Source organism: Ahaetulla prasina, chromosome 10 (assembly GCF_028640845.1).
Source record: "Ahaetulla prasina isolate Xishuangbanna chromosome 10, ASM2864084v1, whole genome shotgun sequence".
Classification (NCBI taxonomy): Eukaryota; Metazoa; Chordata; class Lepidosauria; order Squamata; family Colubridae; genus Ahaetulla; species Ahaetulla prasina.
The window spans coordinates 30,384,718-30,406,967 of NC_080548.1; the positions used below are offsets into that span (position 1 = coordinate 30,384,718).

Sequence of the window (22,250 nt, forward strand, 5' to 3'; positions counted from 1 at the left end):
ATGCTTTAAGATGCATGGACTTCAACTCCCAGAATTCCCCAGCCGGCATGCTTTAAGATGCATGGACTTCAACTCCCAGAATTCCCCAGCCGGCATGCTTTAAGATGCATGGACTTCAACTCCCAGAATTCCTCAGTGGGCAAGTTTTTAAGAAGGCATGGACTTCAACTCCCAGCATACATCAGAATTCACCAGAATTCTGGGGATTGAAGTCCGCCCATCTCAAACCTGCTATGTTTGAACAACCCTGCCATGTTTGCAAACAGGATTCTGAAAATTGAGTCTACCTTTTCATTGGCACTAAGGAGAGCAAGTCCCCAGTGCCCAGTCATGCCTCCCCCCACCCCGTTCCACCCTACCTCTACTTGCGAGCCACAACCGGAGAACGTTGGTGACATCGAAGGACAGCCATTCTTTTTCGCTCTTCACCTTTAACGACAGCCCTTGAAGGTAGTACCAAGTGGAATCATTCCCTGAGTGGTCTTTTTGCTAAGGAGAGACGGACAAGACAGAACGCCTTAAAGGAACAGCTTCTGTGGACGTTTACAAAGCCCAACAAAATAACCTGGCTTTAAACCAAGCTTTTGGTTTAAAAAAAAAAAGGTTCTAGTCCTCAATCTTTTTTTTTTTTTTTTTGCTATTTTTCTGCCCTTTGGACCGAACCAAGAGGCAAAACTATCACCTGTTTTCCCCCCTCCCCCAAAAGGGGTCTTTTTTTGCAGCGTCGTTTAATCTCGCCACAAAAAGGAGAAAGAGGCAGGCCGTTGTGCGAATCCAATGGCGATTTGCAATAACATTTCACATTAAAAGAAATTTAGAGAGGGGTTTCATTTTTTTCCTTTTTGTTTAGAAGGTAGAAAACACATTACTTCCTGGTTAAATACTTCCCGGATGGCTGGTTCGGCCATCACTACCGGATCGCACGATCCGGTCCGAACCGGGAGCATTTCACCCCTGCTTTAAGGCCTGTGGATTTCAACTCTCAGAGCTCTGGGAGTTGAAGTCCACAAGTTTTTAAAGTTACCAAGATTGGACATCCCTGAATTAAAAATATCTCCTTTCAGGCCTTGATTTGAACCTGATTAGCCCTATTTGGGGAGCGGGGATAAAGCAAAAGATCAAAACCAGAGGGTTTATAAAAACTTGTGAAAAGTAAAACACCAGATGCCCCCCTTTTTCCTACTAACATAAATTTCTCCACTATCTGGCATCGAAGAGACTTTCCAGAGTAGAATATAAAAACAGCAAGGAAGATTCTAGTCCTGCATTCCGATCTTGTTTTTCCTCTATGCCATTCTGGATGCCTTTTTTTGGGGCGGGGGTGTGTGTGGGGAGGGCTGTGGTTGTTAAGTGAATCAATTCAGTTGTTAAATGAATCGTGCAGTCGTTAAACGAATCTGGCTGCCGTTATTGACTTTGCTTGTCAGAAGCAGGCTGGGATGGTTACACCTGGTGATCATATGACCCCGGGAATGGTACAACGGGCATAAAGACATGCCAGTTGCCAAGCTACCAAATTTTGATCGCGGGACCATGGCGAAGGTCGTTAGTATGAAAAATCAGTCCGAAGTCACTTTTTGTAACTTCAAACGGTCCCCAAACGAATGGTTTACCTCAAAGACTCCCTGTGGTCTGGGAACTGTTAAGGAGGAGCTGTCCTTGCCCTCTTTCTCCCACACAAACTCTCCAAGCTTCTCTGTCTCCTGCTCCTCCGGAATGCAGCCCCTCCCTTCTGGGAATCCAGACTGCGGTCTACCACATCCTACCTGGTAAAGCTCCACTAACTTCGAACGGTCACTAAACGAATGGTTTACCTCAAAGACTCCCTGTGGTCTGGGAACTGTTAAGGAGGAGCTGCCCTCACCCTCTTTCTCCCACGCAAACTCTCCAAGCTTCTTGTCTCCTGCTCCTCCGGAATGCAGCCCCTCCCTTCTGGGAATCCAGACTGCGGTCTACCACATCCTACCTGGTAAAGCTCCACTAACTTCGAACGGTCACTAAACGAATGGTTTACCTCAAAGACTCCCTGTGGTCTGGGAACTGTTAAGGAGGAGCTGCCCTCACCCTCTTTCTCCCACGCAAACTCTCCAAGCTTCTTGTCTCTTGGTCCTCCGGAATGCAGCCCCTCCCTTCTGGGAATCCAGACTGCAGTCCACCACATCTTACCTGGTAAAGCTCCAGTCGCTGCTCTTGACCATGTCCAGAGGCCTGCATCCTCAGCTCTGCACGGTACAGCAAATTGGGGTCACTAAGGATCTTCCGGATGGGTTCGATTTCGAATCCAAAGTAGACATTTTGGTTATCCTTCTTGTACCGATCGCCGTAGCTTTCTAGAGATAGGAGATAGGAAGCAACAGTAGGGAGATGAGCAGAAGGCCTTTCAGCCGTGGCCACTTTGAAGATGGATAGAGTGCAGGACCCAGAATTCCTCAGCCAGTATGGGAATTCTGGGAGTTGAAGTCCACCCATTTTGAAGTAGGCTGGTGGGGGAATTCTGGGGTTCGCCTGTTATAAGTTCCAATAGTGATTAGAGCAGGGGTCTCCAAGACTTATGGACTTCATCCCAGAATTTCCCAGCCAGCCAAGCTGGCTGGGGAATTCTGGGAATTGAAGTCCACAGGTCCTAAATTTGCCAAGCTGGCTGGGGGATTCTGGGAATTGAAGTCCACAGGTCTTAAATTTGCCAAGCTGGCTGGGGAATTCTGGGAATTGAAGTCCACAGGTCTTAAAGTTCCCAAGCTGGCTGGGGAATTCTGGGTATTGAAGTCCACAGGTCTTAAATTTGCCAAGCTGGCTGGGAAATTCTGGGAGTTGAAGTCCACACGTCTTAAAGTGGCTAAGACTGAGAAATTCTCTCTTAGACTCACCATGGGAAAAATCATTTATTCAGCCTCAGAATAATGTAGCCAGGAGCTTAGACCCAGAAAACGACCACCATTCACACAAGATTCTAATCCCAGGTTAACAAAGCACAACGGCCTGCGTTCCTATGACAGGCAACATCCAAACCAAACTACCATCTCTGGCTTAAGGTGATGAGCTTGTCAACTTTAAACCAAATTTAAATTACAGACAGTCCTCAACTTTATGACCACAAGCGAGCCCAAGATTTCTGTTGCTAAGTGAGTTTTGTCCCATTTTACGACTGCTCTTGTTCCAGGGCTACAGCGAATCACTGAAGTTAAGTCAGCAACGTAGTTCGCAAAAGGAAATCTACGTGACCCCGGGACACTGCAACCGTCATAAATATGAGCCGTTTGCCCTCAATTTTGTGCGATCGTGAGGACGCGTCGATGTTTCTACGTGTGATGAACGGTCGTAGCTTAAGTCACCGCTTTCAGTGGCGTCGTAACATCAAACGGTTGCTAAACAAGCTGTCGTAAGACGAGAACGACTTATAATCGGGCTCCCTTTTAACCCAGCTCAACGGAATCAGCAAATCAATGAACAGATTTTATATTCAAGGTCTGAGCCCAGCTCTATGGGTCAGGCCCGGTTGTATGACCTCTGGGGCTCAGCTGTTTTTCAGAAGACTGGTTCACAGGCAGTGGGCTGCTGGGGGTTCGTAGGGGTTCGGGAGAACCTCTAGCTAAGATTCTGTAGCAGTTCAGAGAACCCCCAAATCCCACTCCTGGCTGTCCCTGCCCATCCTCCCCTCCCAGGAGTCCCCACGTGGCCCGATTTGGATGCAGGTAAGTGCAGGACACTTGGGGAGGCTCGGGGAGGGCAAAAAACGGGCCCACTGGAAGTTCAGGAAGGCAGAAATGGGCCCATTTCCAGCCTCCAGAGGGCTCCGGAGCCTGGGAAGGCTGTTTTCACCTTCCCGGAGACTCGAGAAAAGCCTCCGGAGCCCAGGGAGAGCAAAAGCACCCCCCACACACACTGTGGTGCAGGAGGCTGACTAGGCCACGCCCACCACGGCCACGCCCACCCAGCAACCAGGCAGAGAAAACCTTGCTAAAATTTTTGAAGCCCACCCCTGCTGGTTCATCCCACCATCCATCCATCCATCCATCCAGTGGTGGGTTTCAACATTTTTTACTACTGGTTCTGTGGGCGTGGCTTGGTGGGCATGGCAGGGGAAGGATACTGTAAAATCTCCATTCCCTCCGGATCAGCTGGGACTCAGGAGGCAGAGAATAGATGGGGGCAGGGCCAGTCAATTTTTTTTCTACCGGTTCTCCAGAACTGGTCAGAACCTGCTGAAACCCACCTCTCCATCCATCCATCCATCCATCCATCCAGGGAAATCGGAGAATTTCCAAAAGACATTCACAAACTCAACCCAACCTCATTTTTTTTTCTTTTTCTTGTTTGCCCATATGACTCCGTCACAGCATCTATTTCGGCTACAGGAAGAGTCTATTTTTAAAGTTTCTCTTCCTTGGAAGATCAAAGGAGCTTTGACTTTGGTCAAAGAGACAGAGACCATGGGGTGGTGTGTTTTTTGCTTTGTTTTGTTTTTCAAACAAAGTTTTTCAAGCCTGCAACCACAGCATTCAGGATTGTTCTGTTTTTCAAAAATATGCACCATCTTCCGTTGCAAACAAACAGGACACAGCAATTTGGAGAAAACAAAGATAGAATCCAGGAATTGAGGAAACTGGAAGGAAGAAAGGAAGAGAACCTTCAGAGAGAAGGAAAAAGAAAAAGTCTCGTGGTTCTAATAAAAGAGAAGAGAGCAAGAAAATAAGAGAGAGAGAGAGAGAGAAAGAGAAAAAGAAGAAGGAGAAAAGGAAAGAAAGAAGACAAAGAAAAAAGATAAAAAAAGAAAAGAAAAAGAAAGGATAGAAAGAAAGAAGAAAAAGAAGAAAGGCTAGAAAGAAAGAAGAAAAAAAAGAAAGAGAAAAGAAGAAGATAAAGAAAAAAGAAGATAAAAAAAGAAAAAAGAAGAAAAGAAAGAAGACAAAGAAAAAAAAGAAAAGAAGACAACAAAAATAAAGCAAGAAAGAAGATAAAGAAAAAGAAAGGGTAGAAAGAAAGAAGAAAAAGAAAAAGCAGGAACAGTAAAGAAGGAAAGAGAAAGAAAGAAAGAAAAAAGAAAGAAAAATGAAGGAAGAGAAAGAAAGAAAGAAAGAAAGAAAGAACTGAAAGAAAGGATAGAAAGAAAGAAAAGATAAAAAAGAAGATAAAGAAAAAGAAGAAAAGAAGAAAGAAGACAAAGAAAAAAGATAAAGCGAGAAAGAAGTTAGAAAGGAAGGAAGGAAGGAAGGAAGGAAGGAAGGAAGAAAAAGAAAGAAAGAAAGAAAGAAAGAAAACATTCCCCAGGTTGCCAACTGACCTAAGGAGATTGACTTTGTCTGCTCTTCTGCCCTCGAACTGCAGAAAGCAGCCAAGGTAAATTTGTGAATTTAACCAAACCAACCCAGGAAGAACAGGTGAAAAATATACATATATATATATATTTATTGCGTTTTTCAAGAGAGCATCCTCTGAGCTCTCATGAAATCATACTGTGTTTTCCCTCCCAGATGCCAGGAGTCTGACTCAGCTCTGGGGTCATCTTCGAAGCTGCCAAATTATTATTATTTTTTTCTCCCCTCACCCAGCCTCAGCTGCCTCAGTTGCAAATGGTGCAGGGCCCTCCAAACCTGGCATGTGGAAGCCGTGGGGGACTTCGACTCCCAGAATTCCTCAGCCAGCAACACTGACCGAGGAATTCTGGGAGCGGAAGCCCGCAAGTCTTAAAAGTTGCCAAATTTGGGGATCCTCTACCTTAAAGCAGGGGTCTCCAACCTTGGTCCCTTTAAGACTTGTGGACTTCAACTCCCAGAGTCCCTCAGCCAGCAAAGCTGGCTGAGGAACTCTGGGAGTTGAAGTCCACAAGTCTTAAAGGGATCAAAGTTGGAGACCCCTGCCTTAAAGCACAGAAGCCCTGGGGGGCCGAGGGGGGGGGAGAAAAGAGAAGCAGGAAAATTGGCTTCCCCTCTACCACCATTACCACTAGGGACCACTTCCCTGTCAGCGATAGGAGAAGGAAAAGGGCCCCCAAATTGCCCACTTCCCTTCTTTAAGTTTGGATGTGGTCATGCTTTTTTTTTTTCATTGTTTCCAGATGACACGAGTGACCGCAATTTCTTCAAAAAATGGAATTTTACAGGCTGATGTTTTACAGCTGCACAAAGCCAGATAAGGTGTTGGGGCCTTATCAGCCGGAGGAAATCCCCCAAACTATTTTTGGGGCTTTCCAACATGACAAAAGCCGAGAAATAAAAACAAGGAGGAAGGGTTCGCCCTACTTCACTCCCCAAAAATTACGGGGCGAACCCAGTTCCCTGCTGACCTCAGTTTTCCTTGCTGCGAAATGGGAAGATGTTGATCAGGTCCTTAAAAAGGGCGTCTAAAAAAAGAAAGATCTTGCATTTAACTTTAAAGCATGCGCTACAGGGAGTTGAGAGTCTTAATGCTTGTCTGGGGTATTCTTGGGAGTTGACATTCATCCAATTTAAAGCATGCTGGCTAGGGAATTCTGGGAGTTGAACTCAATGCATCTTAAAGAATGCCGTCTGGGGAATTCTAGGAATTGACATCCATTCAATTTAAAGCATGCTGGCTAGAGAATTCTGGGAGTTGAAGTTCAGTCAACCCAAAGCACCTGAAGGCAGGAGAAGAAGCAATGGGTGGAAACTAATCAAGGAGAGAAGCAACTTAGAACTAAGGAGAAATTTCCTGACAGTTAGAACAATGAACCAGTGGAAGGATTTTGCATCCAGAAGCTCCAACACTGGAAGTTTTTAAGAAGATGTTGGATAACTATTTGCCTGAAGTGGTGGTAGGGTTTCCTGCCTAGACGGGATAGGACTGGAAGACCTCCAAGGTCCCTCCCAACTCTGTTATTCTATTCTATTCTATTCTATTCTATTCTATTCTATTCTATTCTATTCTATTCTATTCTATTCTATTCTATTCATGCGGTCTGGGGAATTCTGGGAGTTGAAGTCTACATAACTTCAAGCTGCCAAGGTTGAGAAACACTAAGTGATTTTTTTAAAAAAAATTTGGCCGAAGAAAAAATGCTTTTAAAAGCACAAAAAAACAAAAACAACCTCTGATGATCGCGCAGCTCAGCTGGGCATATGGGGGGCGGGCAGGGATTTTTGCTACCGGTTCTCTGAACCACCTGCCGCCATCGCTACCGGATCGGGCGATCCAGTCCAAACCTGGAGCATTTCACCCCTGCAGGGAACCCTGTACCATTTAAGACAAACGGTTATCCAATCTCTAAAAAAGAAATGTGATTTATTTACTCCCCCACTCCAGAATGGGCCCAAGTGGAGCAGCATCTCTCCACAGTTGGGCCTTCAAGATCTGGAGAGGCTCCGCTGGGTTTGGGGCTGCTGTTGGAGGTCAGAAAACAGCCTGATGGGACTTATGGGGGAGAAGAACCTGAAGCCACAAGCCAGCGGAAGTGGGTTGTGGGACCAGGCGGGGGTCTTTATCCCCGAGAAGGGGCGCAGGATATCCGTCTTTGGAGCCTCAACTTATCAGCAGCCCAAAGTGCTTTTGCTAAGTCACGCTAGCAGCGGGGGCTTGCCTCAACTGTCCCCACAACGGATGCCCCCCCCCAACATGCACACACACACACACACACACGGGCTATGGTCTTTGCATTCGCCTCTTGCGTGACTTTTGATCTGTGTGACTAGGGGCGTAAGTATGAAAAACTTTTCACACTTACAATCATAAACAAAGGATTTGTAAGGCAGTGGTGAAAGCTAACCGGTTTACTTCTGGTTTGCAGGCTGTGCGTGCAAGCTGCAGGCATTCGTAGTGCTCACCATGCGCCAAATGCAAGGTGTACGCGCGGGCAGTGCATGCCAAAAGGATCAGTGCGCACGGAGGGTGGTGATCAGCTTTGGCGTGCAATCTTTTTTTTTTTACTTTTAAAAGCATTTTTTTACAACCTATTCCGGTCGAATAGGACGTAAAAAAATGCTTTTAAAAGTAAAAAAAAAAAAGACTGAAGATCAGGCAGCTCAGCTGAGATCAGTGGAGCCTTTTTTTAACCTTTTAAAAGTATTTTTTTCCCCAACCTATTCAGCGGAATAGTTTGTAAAAAATGCTTTTAAAAGTTAAAAAAAAGGCTCTGAAGATCAGGCAGCTCAGCTGAGATCGGCAGAGCCTTTTTTTAACCTTTTAAAAGTATTTTTTCCCCCAACCTATTCAGCGGAATAGTTTGTAAAAAATGCTTTTAAAAGTTAAAAAAAAAAGGCTCTGAAGATCAGGCAGCTCAGTTGAGATCGGCGGAGCCTTTTTTTAAACCTTTAAAGTATTTTTTTTTCCCAACCTATTCAGCGGAATAGTTTGTAAAAAATGCTTTTAAAAGTAAAAAAAAAAAGGCTCTGAAGATCAGGCAGCTCAGCTGGGATCAGCAGAGTCTTTTTTTTACCTTTTAAAAGCATTTTTTAAAAGAAGCGGCAAGCGGGTGACAGGGCGATTGGGTGGGCATGGGCGGGAGACCAGGGATTTTTGCTACCAGTTCTCCGCCCCGCCCCCCACCATCGCTGGTTGGCTGATCCGGTCCAAACCGGGAACATTTCACCCCTGATTGTAAGTCAAGGTTGCGGAGTTGAGCAATGGAAATAAAGTGCATCTCTCTCTCACACACACACACACACAAATACAAATCTGGCCCACCTTCTCTCTTTCCACAGCCCCAGCCAGCCAGGCCAAACAAACCCACTTTGGAGGAGAATTGAACCCCACAGCGCAACATACCTAAGCCAAAAATGTTTTTGTGCCTACACAACCTTCTTTTCCCCCCCGGATTCCCAGGCTGGTTGGCACGTGCCAGGATGGTAAAAACAACCCCCCCCCAAAAAAAAAAATCCATCTTACTTTCTAGGAGACCACAAAAATTACCAAAAGTGCCACCCATCCCTGGAGGGCCCATGGATTTGTTTAGGCGGCATGCCAGCCACACCCAGCAGGTAATTACACCTTGAACCAAGACGGAGTTGGCTGCAATCTGGGTGGGATCCCCGTCTTTACGGCAGACTCTGTTTCCCCTCCCCCCACCCTCTGCCCCATCTGTCATCTTCTCCCCGCTCGGTTCCGGAAAGTCCGGATGCTAATTTCTGCAGGGAAGTTTTATATCCAAAATATATTTTATTCTTTATAACGTTTCCACCTTCCGTTAAAACGTGACTGTGTGAGTCCATGTCTCCAGTAGGTCACCGAAAAGCCAAGCTGAAACTCGGTTAATCAACTCAAATGAGCACACTTTGGTCAAACTTCCAAATAAGTGGCCCGGACCTAATCCACATATCAAAGGATAAGGTCTGCAAACACAAATAGAATTCATTCGCAACAAAAACACCGCAGACATACCTAAACACGGACACAAACATACACGCCCTTCCAGCATTACCGCAGAATCAGTATGTAGATATTTCCACAGCAGGACAAGATTTCCCCTATAAAAATCGGTTTCTGTACCCCATTTCTCTGCAGGTGCCCCTAAAACTATCTTTGTTTTTGGGAATATATATTTCTTCTTTCCTCCCTGCTGTCTGGATCAGGGGTCTCCAACCTTGGCAACTTAGAATTACGGGAGTTGAAGTCCTCCAGGTTTAAAGTTGCCAAGGTTGGAGACCCCTGGTCTGGATTGCATTTTTTAAAATTTATTCTTGCGCAGCCCCAGCTCAAGTCGGAACCCCAAATTATTCTTCTGACAAGCCGGATGAATTACGGTACGTGCCCAACGTGGTGGTCACCAAACATGGCTTGCGAAAGTTTGGCGACACTAAACCTGGTTGCCAGCTTATTTCTTGCCCTCGCCTGCTCTGCTCCGGTGTTTTTAGCTTCCTAAATTAACATCCTAGTTAATTCCGGCTCCCAAGGTCTGCTAAGGGTTCCCCTACAAATAGGAGTGCCAGAATTTGAAAATAGAAGGTGCCAGCTTCGGCCTGGCCGTGCCAAGCAATCCTCTGCGCGTGTAAATCCAGAATGTTATAGGGTTTCCTGCTTGAACAGCGGGTTGGACTAGCAGACCTCTAAGGTCCCTTCCAACTCTTATTCTGTAATTCAATTCAATCTGGCCGTTTAAGAGGTATTGTTAGGCAACAGAGCACCTGCTCATGCAGCTAGTCCTCTGTGAGTCCACCACTGGCAAGCTAGAAGAAAGGGAATCAGAGATTTTTGGAGCACCAATTTTAGCGGAGGAAGATAAGTCCTTGATTTACAGCCGTTTTTTTCGTGGCCGTTTGAGGTTACAACAATGCTGGGGAAAAAACAAAATCTTACGATCGTTTTTCACCCTTGCAGCCCCTGTAGCAAAACGGAAACCCTTGTGCAACCGATTCATATTTGCGACGGTCGCCGTTTCCCCGGGGTCCACACGACCCCCTTTTGCAACCCCCCCTGGCAAAGCCAAGCCAACGGGAAAACCCACTTAACAACGGTGTCCCTGCAAGGGATTCGCTTAAAAACCCTGGCAAGGAAAATTCTAAAAAAAAAAAAAAAAAAAGTCACTGAACAATTGTCTCGCTAAGGCAACGGTCGTAAGGGCTCAGTTCTGGACGTAAGTTGAGGACTACCTGGATGAGGTGGGCGGGGGCATCGAGCCCTGAGGCGGGCCGAGCCCAGCAATTTCACCGCCGGAAGCAGGACCTCGAGTTTTGCCCAACCCATCTCCGTTCGCACCCGCCACCACCGCTCTTCCCCAGCAGCCAAAGCTGACATTGCAAAAACAGAGCAGAGAGTGAGAGAGAAAAAGAAACACATCCGTTTAATTTAAAGAGAAAACGTTTCTCCCGGGTTTTTACTCGGGTTCACTAAAAAGAGTTTCTACAAAGGTAGCATTGGATGCAGGCTGGAGTGGGAGGGGGGCAGGGGGAATTGCCAAAAGAAACCAAGAATTATAAGGATAAAACTTCCGGAAGGTGCCCTCTATACTCTCTTCTGAAAATAAGTTTCAAAACAAAAAGAAAAGAAAAGCCCCCCCCCCCGGGAACTTCACCACCGGCTCCTGCTGCCCAACGCGATTAAAAAGAAGATTTTCCTCCGCAGAGAGCTGGCCTCTTTCCTCTCCCCACGGGTCCCGTGTCTCAAACACGGCATCGGGTTGCCAACCTGGCTTCTTACAGAATCCTTTAAAACAGGGGTCTCCAACCTTGGCCACTTTAAGCCTGGCGGACTTCAACTCCCAGAATCCCCCCAGCCAGCTTTGCTCTGGGAGTTGAAGTCCGCCAGGCTTAAAGTGGCCAAGGTTGAGACCCTGGTCTGGATTGCATTTTTAAAATTTATTCTTGCGCAGCCCCAGCTCAAGTCGGAACCCCAAATTATTCTTCTGACAAGCCGGATGAATTACGGCACGTGCCCAACGTGGTGGTCACCAAACATGGCTTATGAAGTTTGGCGACACTAAACCTGGTTGCCAGCTTATTTCTTGCCCTCGCCTGCTCTGCTCCGGTGTTTTTAGCTTCCTAAATTAACATCCTAGTTAATTCCGGCTCCCAAGGTCTGCTAAGGGTTCCCCTACAAATAGGAGTGCCAGAATTTGAAAATAGAAGGTGCCAGCTTCGGCCTGGCTGTGCCAAGCAATCTTCTGCGCGTGTAAATCCAGAATGTTACAGGGTTTCCTGCTTGAACAGCGGGTTGGACTAGCAGACCTCTAAGGTCCCTTCCAACTTTTATTCTGTAATTCAATTCAGTCTGGCCGTTTTAAGAGGTATTGTTAGGCAACGGAGCGCCTGCTCATTCGGCTAGTCCTCTGTGAGTCTGCCACTGGCAAGCTAGAAGAAAGGGAATCAGAGATTTTTGGAGCACCAATTTTAACGGAGGAAGATAAGTCCTTGACTTACAGCCGTTCGTTTCGTGGCCGTTTGAGATTACAACAACGCTGGGAAAAAAAACAAAATCTTACGATCGTTTTTCACACTTGCAGCCCCTGTAGCAAAACGGAAACCCTTGTGCAACCGATTCATATTTGCGACGGTTGCCATTTCCCCGGGGTCCACACGACCCCCTTTTGCGACCCCCCCTGGCGAAGCCAAGCCAGCGGGGGAACCCACTTAACAACGGTGTCCCTGCAAGGGATTCGCTTAAAAACCCTGGCAAGGAAAATTGTAAAAAAAAAAAAAAAAAAAAGTCACTGAACAATTGTCTCGCTAAGGCAACGGTCGTAAGGGCTCAGTTCTGGATGTAAGTTGAGGACTACCTGGATGAGGTGGGGGGGGGCATCGAGCCCTGAGGCGGGCCAAGCCCAGCAATTTCACCGCCGGAAGCAGGACCTCGAGTTTTGCCCCATTTTACAACCTTTCTTGCCACCGGGAATCACTGCACTTGTTAACTTAGGAACCCGGTCGTTCAGTGAATCTGGCTTCCCATTGATTTTGCTTGTCAGCAAGCTCGTAACGGGTCAGAGAACGACCTGTATTGTATTGAATTGAATTAAACTGAACTGAACTATTATTCTGTATTGTATTGTATTGAACTATATTGTATTCTATTCTATTGTATCGTATTGAACTGTATTGTATTGTATTGTATTGTATTGAACTGTATTCTATTCTATTGTATCGTATTGAACTGTATTGTATTGTTTTGTATTGTATTGAACTGTATTCTATTCTATTGTATTGTATTGAACTGCATTGTATTGTTTTGTATTGTATTGAACTGTATTCTATTCTATTGTATCGTATTGAACTGTATTGTTTGTATTGTATTGTATTGAATAGAATTGAACTGAACTGTGTTGTACTGTATTGTATTCTATTCTATTGTATTGTATTGAACTGTATTGTATTGTTTTGTATTGTATTGAACTGTATTCTATTCTATTGTATCGCCTTGAACTGTATTGTATTGTTTTGTATTGTATTGAACTGTATTCTATTCTATTGTATCGTATTGAACTGTATTGTTTGTATTGTATTTATTGAATAGAATTGAACTGAACTGTATTGTACTGTATTGTATTCTATTCTATTGTATCGTATTGAACTGTATTGTATTGTTTTGTATTGTATTGAACTGTATTCTATTCTATTGTATCGTATTGAACTGTATTGTTTGTATTGTATTGTATTGAATAGAATTGAACTGAACTGTATTGTACTGTATTGTATTGTATTCTATTGTATCGTATTGAACTGTATTGTATTGTTTTGTATTGTATTGAACTGTATTCTATTCTATTGTATCGTATTGAACTGTATTGTATTGTTTTGTATTGTATTGAACTGTATTCTATTCTATTGTATCGTATTGAACTGTATTGTATTGTATTGAACTGTATTCTATTCTATTGTATCGTATTGAACTGTATTGTTTGTATTGTATTTATTGAATAGAATTGAACTCAACTGTATTGTACTGTATTGTATTCTATTCTATTGTATCGTATTGAACTGTATTGTTTGTATTGTATTGTATTGAATAGAATTGAACTGAACTGTATTGAACTGTATTGTATTGTATTGAACTGTACTATGCTGTACTGTATTGGTAGTCCTTGACTTACAACCACAATTGAGCCCAAAATTTCTGTTGCTAAGCGAGGCAGTTGTTAAGTGAGTTTTGCCCCATTTTACAACCTTTCTTGCCACCGGGAATCACTGCACTTGTTAACTTAGGAACCCGGTCGTTCAGTGAATCTGGCTTCCCCATTGATTTTGCTTGTCAGAAGGTCGCAAAAGGGGATCGTGTGACCCCAGGGCACTGCAAACGTCATAAATACGAGTCAGTTGCTGAGCGTCTGAATTTTGATCACGTGATGCTGAAATGGTCATAAGTGTGAAACATGGTCCTCAGTCACTTTTCCAGTGCCTTTGTAACTTTGAACGGTCACTAAATGAACGTTTTAAAAGTTGAGGACTCCCAGTATTGACGGGTAGCCAGAATAGACTTACGGTAATTCATTTAGCGACCATTCAAAGTTACAGCAGCACTGAAAAAAAATGACTTAGGGCCAGTCCTCACACTTATGACCATGGCAGCCTCCCTATGGTCACATGATCCCCATTTGCAACCTTCCCAGCTGGCATCCAACAAGCGAATTCAGCGAAAGGGAGCAAGGTTTGCTTCATCCCGGCCGGATTCACTTAACAACGGTGCCCAAACAGGTCGTAAAACCGGGCACGACTCACTAAACGACCGCCTCACTTAGCAACGTCTAAAAGTGGAGGACGACCTGTAATGTCTTAACCTATGTGAGCCATCGGCCCATTGAGTCCATCGCTGCTGCTTTTTTTGCATTTTCGCTATTCTTGGCTTTATCGATGGCCTCCTCGCGTCAAGATTTTTTCCCCACCACTTTCAAAACACTGAGATTTAGCACAGGAATCGGACGAGCCCCCTTTAAAAAAGTGAAGCCCAGTTCAGTTGCCGGAAGCTGTGTCTAGATTTCGGGGGGTTACCTGAGATTTGTAGCGGTGACGGGCAACTTTGTGACACTTGCAATGCAAAGTCTGCCTGACGTGTTTTGGGTGTGTTGTTGTGATGTAGGTACAAAAGGGTAGGACCTGAGCTGTGATGGCGGGACGCAGGTATGTGATTTTGGCATCAGCAAGGTCGTAACGGGTCAGAGAACGACCTGTATTGTATTGAATTGAATTGAATTAAACTGAACTGAACTATTATTCTGTATTGTATTGTATTGAACTGTATTGTTTGTATTGTATTGTATTGAACTGTATTGTTTGTATTGTATTGTATTGAACTGTATTCTATTCTATTGTATCGTATTGAACTGTATTGTATTGTTTTGTATTGTATTGAACTGTATTCTATTCTATTGTATCGTATTGAACTGTATTGTATTGTTTTGTATTGTATTGAACTGTATTCTATTCTATTGTATTGTATTGAACTGCATTGTATTGTTTTGTATTGTATTGAACTGTATTCTATTCTATTGTATCGTATTGAACTGTATTGTATTGTATTGTATTGTATTGAACTGTATTCTATTCTATTGTATTGAACTGTATTGAACTGTATTGTATTGTTTTGTATTGTATTGAACTGTATTCTATTCTATTGTATTGTATTGAACTGCATTGTATTGTTTTGTATTGTATTGAACTGTATTCTATTCTATTGTATCGTATTGAACTGTATTGTATTGTATTGTATTGTATTGAACTGTATTCTATTCTATTGTATCGTATTGAACTGTATTGTATTGTTTTGTATTGTATTGAACTGTATTCTATTCTATTGTATTGTATTGAACTGTATTGTATTGTATTGTATTGAACTGTATTCTATTGTATCGTATTGAACTGTATTGTATTGTATTGTATTGTATTGAACTGTATTCTATTCTATTGTATCGTATTGAACTGTATTGTATTGTTTTGTATTGTATTGAACTGTATTCTATTCTATTGTATCGTATTGAACTGTATTGTATTGTTTTGTATTGTATTGAACTGTATTCTATTCTATTGTATCGTATTGAACTGTATTGTTTGTATTGTATTTATTGAATAGAATTGAACTGAACTGTATTGTACTGTATTCTATTCTATTCTATTGTATCGTATTGAACTGTATTGTATTGTTTTGTATTGTATTGAACTGTATTCTATTCTATTGTATCGTATTGAACTGTATTGTTTGTATTGTATTTATTGAATAGAATTGAACTGAACTGTATTGTACTGTATTGTATTCTATTTTATTGTATCGTATTGAACTGTATTGTATTGTTTTGTATTGTATTGAACTGTATTCTATTCTATTGTATCGTATTGAACTGTATTGTATTGTATTGAACTGTATTCTATTCTATTGTATCGTATTGAACTGTATTGTTTGTATTGTATTGTATTGAATAGAATTGAACTGAACTGTATTGTACTGTATTGTATTGTATTGAACTGTATTGTATTGAACTGTACTATGCTGTACTGTATTGGTAGTCCTTGACTTACAACCACAATTGAGCCCAAAATTTCTGTTGCTAAGCGAGGCAGTTGTTAAGTGAGTTTTGCCCCATTTTACAACCTTTCTTGCCACCGGGAATCACTGCACTTGTTAACTTAGGAACCCGGTCGTTCAGTGAATCTGGCTTCCCCATTGATTTTGCTTGTCAGAAGGTCGCAAAAGGGGATCGTGTGACCCCAGGGCACTGCAAACGTCATAAATACGAGTCAGTTGCTGAGCATCTGAATTTTGATCACGTGATGCTGAAATGGTCATAAGTGTGAAACATGGTCCTCAGTCACTTTTCCAGTGCCTTTGTAACTTTGAACGGTCACTAAATGAACGTTTTAAAAGTTGAGGACTCCCAGTATTGATGGGTAGCCAGAATAGACTTACGGTAATTCATTTAGCGACCATTCAAAGTTACAACAGCACTGAAAAAAAATGACTTAGGACCAGTCCTCACACTTATGACCATTGCAGCCTCCCTATGGTCACATGATCCCCATTTGCAACCTTCCCAGCTGGCATCCGACAAGCGAATTCAGCGAAAGGGAGCCAGGTTTGCTTCATCCCGGCCGGATTCACTTAACAACGGTGCCCAAACAGGTCGTAAAACCGGGCACGACTCACTCAACGACCGCCTCACTTAGCAACGTCTCAAAGTGGAGGACGACCTGTAATGTCTTAACCTATGTGAGCCATTGGCCCATTGAGCCCATCGCTGCTGCTTTTTTTGCATTTTTGCTATTCTTGGTTTTGATTTTTTCAAAACACTGAGACTTAGCACAGGAATCGGACGAGCCCCCTTTAAAAAAGTTTGGGGGAAGAAAGAAAATCGAATATTCAAATGTTAAGAAGTCTGAGAAGAACCAAAAGGGCTTTTTTTTAGAAGAACAGAGTTGGAAAGGGACCTTGGAGGTCTTCTAGTCCAGTGGTCACCAACCAGTGGTCTGTGGACCACTGGTGGTCCGTGAGAAAATTTTGGTGGTCCGCAGAAAAATTATTTGCATTTTTTATATTGCACTAAATACTATTTTATCTTTTTAAAAAATTCATATTAGTGGTCCGTGGGATTTAAAATTAGGAGTTTAGTGGTCCCTGAGGTCCGAAAAGTTGGTGACCCATATTCTAGTCCAACCCCCTGGCTTAAACAGCAATACTCAATAGTTAATAATAAATCTGAGGCCCAGAAAGTCTCGTTCCTCTCTTGTGTCTGTGCTTGTTCAGAAGGAAGTCTTTCCTGCTGAAATAATTTCCTACTTCAATCAAAAAGAGTAAGAGCTGGAAGGGACCTTGGAGGTCTTCTAGTCCAACCCCCTGCTCAAGCAGGAGACCCTATACCAAGTGGCTGTCCAATCTCTTCTCAAAATCTCTCCCTGGGTTTAGGGGATTGCTATGGGGCAGGCAATTCTTCCTCACCGGTAGGGTTTCTCCCACAGTTTGTGAAATTAACAGAATTAGCAGAATTGGAAGGGACCTTGGAGGTCTTCTAGCCCAACCTCTTGGACGAGAAGCAGGAGACCCTATATCATTCCTGAGGAATGGTTGTCCAGAAGAGCCGGCGACAGTCTATGGCAGAGATCTCCAACCATGGCAACTTTAAGACCTCTGGACTTCAATTCCCAGAATTCCCCAGCCAGCACTGGGGAATCCTGGGAGTTGAAATCCACAAGCCTTAAAATTGCCAAAAAGTTGGACGCTCCTGATCCCTACTTGTCAAAACATTCCAGAATTCGGAGCGCTCCTTTTCTGACTCACAAACCGGGGAACAGATTTTCCAAAGGGGCTCCCCAAAAACGCTCGATTTTCTTCTCCAGAGGCCTCCCAACAGTGAGAACTGAAGCTGGTGGAGATACTTCCTCCTAACTTTATCTCCATCAATGGAGGAAGCGCCTTCTTCCTTCCGGATCTGGGTCAGCCTGCACCCCAGGGACCGAGAGACAATGTCCTAAACCAACCGACCCACCAACCGACCCACCAACCAACCAATCAATCAATCAATCAACCAAACCCCTCTGATACCCCCATTCTCCATCCCTCTCTGGGCTCACCGTGGTCAATGGGGATCATCATGAAGCGGTGTACTTGCTTGGCGTAGTATTCTTCTTGGACGGTCTCCTGCGGTTCCTCGGCTACCATTTCTCGGATCACTTCCAAGGTGCTGTTGTAGAGGGCCATGACCTCTTCGGTGAGGATCTGCGACTCCGAGTCTTCCACTTCGGGGGGTCTCGGAAGCTTGAGTTTGCTCAAGATCTGACCCCGGATGGCTTCGATCCTCTTCCGTTTCATCAGGTCCATGTCCAAGGTCTTGCAAGTGGAGAAGGCCCCGACGGAGCAAAGCTGCTGGAGGACCACGAGGAGAAGGAAGAGCTGCTGCGAGCAGAAGAGCCCCGGTGCCCCCAAGAAGCCCCGTGGCCTGTCGCCGCTTCTTGACCCCATCGTGGTACCGTTTCCTCTTCTTCCTCTCGTCTTGCTTGCTGGCAGGAACTCAGCCGCTCAAAGCCGAGGAAGCTCTTGAACGTTTACTGCTCAAAGACCTTCTCGGTTCTTCTTGGCTACCCAGCCGAAGGGCTTGAAATTAAATGCACCCTTTCAGGTTCTCTCTGCCCCAGCCAGCTCAGCTTTCAGGCAGCCGGGTTCCAGAAGGGACGGAAACTCACGCTATTGCCTGGCACCGCCGACGGAGCCCATGTGGTCCGGATGCTTGCATCTATCCAAAAAAACTCGCCCCCTGGCACCGGATCAGAGGGCTCCCGTGCCCCTGCTCTGGAGACAGAGGCTTGCAAAGAGTCTGAAGCCTTCGTTTCAGGAAGGGTTGAGGGTTGAGAAGCTGTCACAGAAGCCGGAGGAGGCCTGTGGGAACCTCACCGGAATGTGGCCAAGCTTGGCAGGCAGGCAGGCAGGCAGGCGGTGTTGGGGCAAAGAGTGCAGGGTCAGGCCTGGGAGATGCCACTGCTTCTCCTCCTTCCCTGGAGCCAACTGTCTTCTTCCTCTGCAGGAAGGGCTGTAATTTCACCACTCTTGTCGGGACTTGCTGACGGCCCGAGCTTGGAGGTTTATAAAGCCCTGTGTTTTTTTTTCTCTGGGTTTTTTTGGCCTCTCCCCGGCATGGGCTCCACCCAGGAAGTGGAAGGAAAGCACTGGGCTGTATATAACTCACGCTTGGGGAAGAGAGTGCTGGACAGTTACCCTGGAAAGAAAAGAAAAAAGAAAAGAAGGAAAGGGAAGGGGAAAAGAAAAAAGAAAAGAGAGAGAGAGAGGGAGGGAGGGAGGGAGAGTGAAAGAGAAAGAATGAAAAAGAAAGAAGGCTGAGAGAAAAAGAATAAAAGAAAAAGAGGGAGAAAGAGAGAGAAAGAGCAAATAAATGAAATAGACAAAAGGAAAGAAAGGAAAGAAAGAAAGAAAAGAGAGAGAGCAAATGAATGAAATAGACAAAAGGAAAGAAAGAAGGCTGAGAGAGAAAAAGAATAAAAGAAAAAGAGGGAGAAAGAAAGAAAGAGCAAATGAATGAAATAAACGGACAAAAGGAAAGAAAGAAAGAGAAAGAAAGAAAGAAAGAAAGAAAGAAAGAAAGAAAGAAAGAAAGAAAGAAAGAAAGGGTGTGAGAGAGAAAAAGAATAAAAGAAAAAGTGGGAGAAAGAGAGAGAGAGAAAGAACGAAAAAAGAGCAAATGAATGAATTAGACAAAAGGAAAGAAAGAAAGAAAAGGGTGAGAGAGAAAAAGAATAAAAGAAAAAGAGGGAGGGAGAGAGAGAGAGAAAGAAAGAAAGAAAGAAAGAAAGAAAAGGGTGAGAGAGAAAAAGAATAAAAGAAAAAGAGGGAGGGAGGGAGAGAGAGAGAGAGAGAGCAAGCAAGCAAGCTCAGTCATTTGTCCTGAATGGCATAGGATCTCCTGTTCAAAGGGGGTTGGACTAGAAGACCTCCAAGGTCCCTTCCAACTCTGTTATTCTGCATTCTGTATTTTCAGACTGACCTCTCCCCTTTAAAAGTCATGCCTTCATTGTGGAACGTGGCAGAGCCTCTTCCTCAGGGCTTTGCCACGGAAGCTGAGAACCAAGGTGGGCCAAGGTAGCTTATGGGCTGGCCCTGAAGCCTACGGATAGGAGATCCACGTGGATCGTGGCCCAGAGCCACCCGCCATTCCAAGGCAGGGAGGAACCAGAACTAAAAAAAATAAAAATAAAAGCAAGGCTGCTTTCAAACCAAAACGGTTTTGTTTTTTTTAACCAAAATCACAATACGGGCGAAATAAGCTCCATAACCGATTCTAAATGTTTGTAAATTGTAAATGTTGTACCTTGATGTTGTAAACCGATTGTAAATGTTGTACCTTGATGAACGTATCTTTTCTTTTATGTACACTGAGAGCATATGCACCAAGACAAATTCCTTGTGTGTCCAATCACACTTGGCCAATAAAAAATTCTATTCTATTCTATTCTATTCTTCTCGATTCAAACCGAGTTTCCTGGCTTACGATCCAGGTTCCCCTCCGGGTCAGTTTCGTAGCTTCTCCCTGTCACCAGATATGTCGAACTGCCTCTTCCTTAAGAGAGAAAGCTGAAGCTCACCGGACAGTCAATCCGGACCCCACCCCTCCATTCCGCATAGCCTCAAATAAGATGGTTTGCCACATGCAAAGCAAGGAGGGCCATTCCAGCCTGTCGCTGGAGCTATTTCGGGGCAGCTGCATCAGGAGGGGGTGGGAAAGGGGGCTATGGGGTTGAGTTACAACCCCCCTCCCCTGCAATGCATCCCAACCGTTTTATCCGTGGCGAGAGCCAATTTTGGGCTGCATTTTCGGGAACTTGCTGCAGGGCAACTAGCTAAGGAGGGAGATTGGACACGCATTTTTCCGAAATGGTATCGGGCAGGGGTCTCCAACCTTGGCAACTTTTTAAGACTTGTGGACTTCAACTCCCAGAGTTCCTCAGCCAGCTTTGCTGGCTGAGGGACTCTGGGAGTTGAAGTCCACAAGTCTTAAAAAGTTGCCAAGGTTGGAGACCCCTGGTATAGGGCACTGATGGCTAATCTTTTTGTCGTGTGCGCGACAGTGCGCCACATCTGCACCCATAATGCAATGTGCGAGCGACACACACACACCCGCGACCCTCCCTCCCGCACATGGGCATGTGACACCCCCCACCCTGCTTTGGGCCTAGCAGGCCACCCTGCTGGGACCAAAAACGGGCCGCGAGGGGCATGCCACCCCCACCCCCCGTGGCCCATTTTGGGCCTAGCAGTCCCAGGAGGCTTTGCACCCCCCCATGCTCCCCCCATATGCGTGCTCATTTTCTGCACGTGTGGCAGAAACCCAAAAATTAGCTGGCTGGCAGGAGGGGTAACACGCATGCAGGGTGGAGTTGAGCTGGGCGAGGGCTCACGTGCCCGCAGAGGGCTTAAGTTCGCCATAGGTTCGCCATCATGGGTATAGGGTTTCCTGCCTGAGCTGGGGGTTGGACTAGAAGACCTCCAAGGTCCCTTCCAACTCTGTTATTCTATTCTATTCTATTCCTATAGTATAGTACAATACAAAATAGTATAGTGTACTATACTATACTATATATATATATACTATACTATACAATATAATATGATATAATATATAGTAGAATAGGATAGGACAGAATAGAACAGAACAATATATATTAATTTTCTCTGTCCCTTTTTCAAGTCACACATACAAGTACTCCTCAACTTACAACCACAATTGAGCCCAACGTTACTGTTGCTAAGTGAAACGGTGGAGTGAAAATTTTTGCCCCGTTTTACGTCTTTCCTTGCCGCCGTTGTTAAATGAATCGCTGCAGTCATTAAGTTGGTGGGGTTGTTTTTTAAGCGAATCTCCCCCCACCCCCAGGCTGGTCAGTAGGTCGCAAAAGGGGATCACACGACCTTCTGGAGGACACTGCAACCGTCCTAAGTATGAGCCGGTTGCCCGGCGTCTGAATTTTGATCCCGTGACCGTGGGGGGGGGGACGTTGCCACGGTCGTTAAGTATGAAAAACGGTCATGAGTCGCTTTCTTCGGTGGTGTAGAAACTTCAAACGTTCGCTAAATGAACTGTCGTAAGTCAAGAATTATCTGTAGTTTTTTTTTTCTTCTTTTTCTGGACTGGTCATGTTCACCCCCTTGTATTAACTCAGCCACTGAGGACGTGTGGATTTGGCTATGATCCACACACATCCACACACACACCCCACCACAACCACCACACATTATATTAATGATGGAATATGCCTTTCTACAGTCGCCGTGCCCCGAAAATCTTCCCTTCTTTATAAATCTTCCCAGCGGGAGATTCCATAAAGAGTGGCTGGACCTATGTGTGCGTTAACTTCGCAAAGCTACGGGAGAAGGTCAGCGCGGTC

At 44.7% G+C, this 22,250-nt stretch overlaps 1 protein-coding gene across 1 annotated transcript in view; it reads right to left on the minus strand.

The window, feature by feature from the left end:
- TGFB1 (transforming growth factor beta 1) overlaps positions 1-18,971 on the minus strand; it is a 32,433-nt gene extending 13,462 nt beyond the window's left edge. The window contains exons 1-3 of the mRNA XM_058196203.1: positions 17,931-18,971; positions 2,167-2,330; positions 360-489 (exon numbers count right to left, since the gene is read on the minus strand). Of these exons, the coding sequence (XP_058052186.1) occupies positions 360-489; positions 2,167-2,330; positions 17,931-18,318 (682 nt within the window). The 5' untranslated portion in view covers positions 18,319-18,971. The remainder of the gene's footprint in view (positions 1-359; positions 490-2,166; positions 2,331-17,930) is intronic.
- Positions 18,972-22,250: the final 3,279 nt, after the last annotated feature.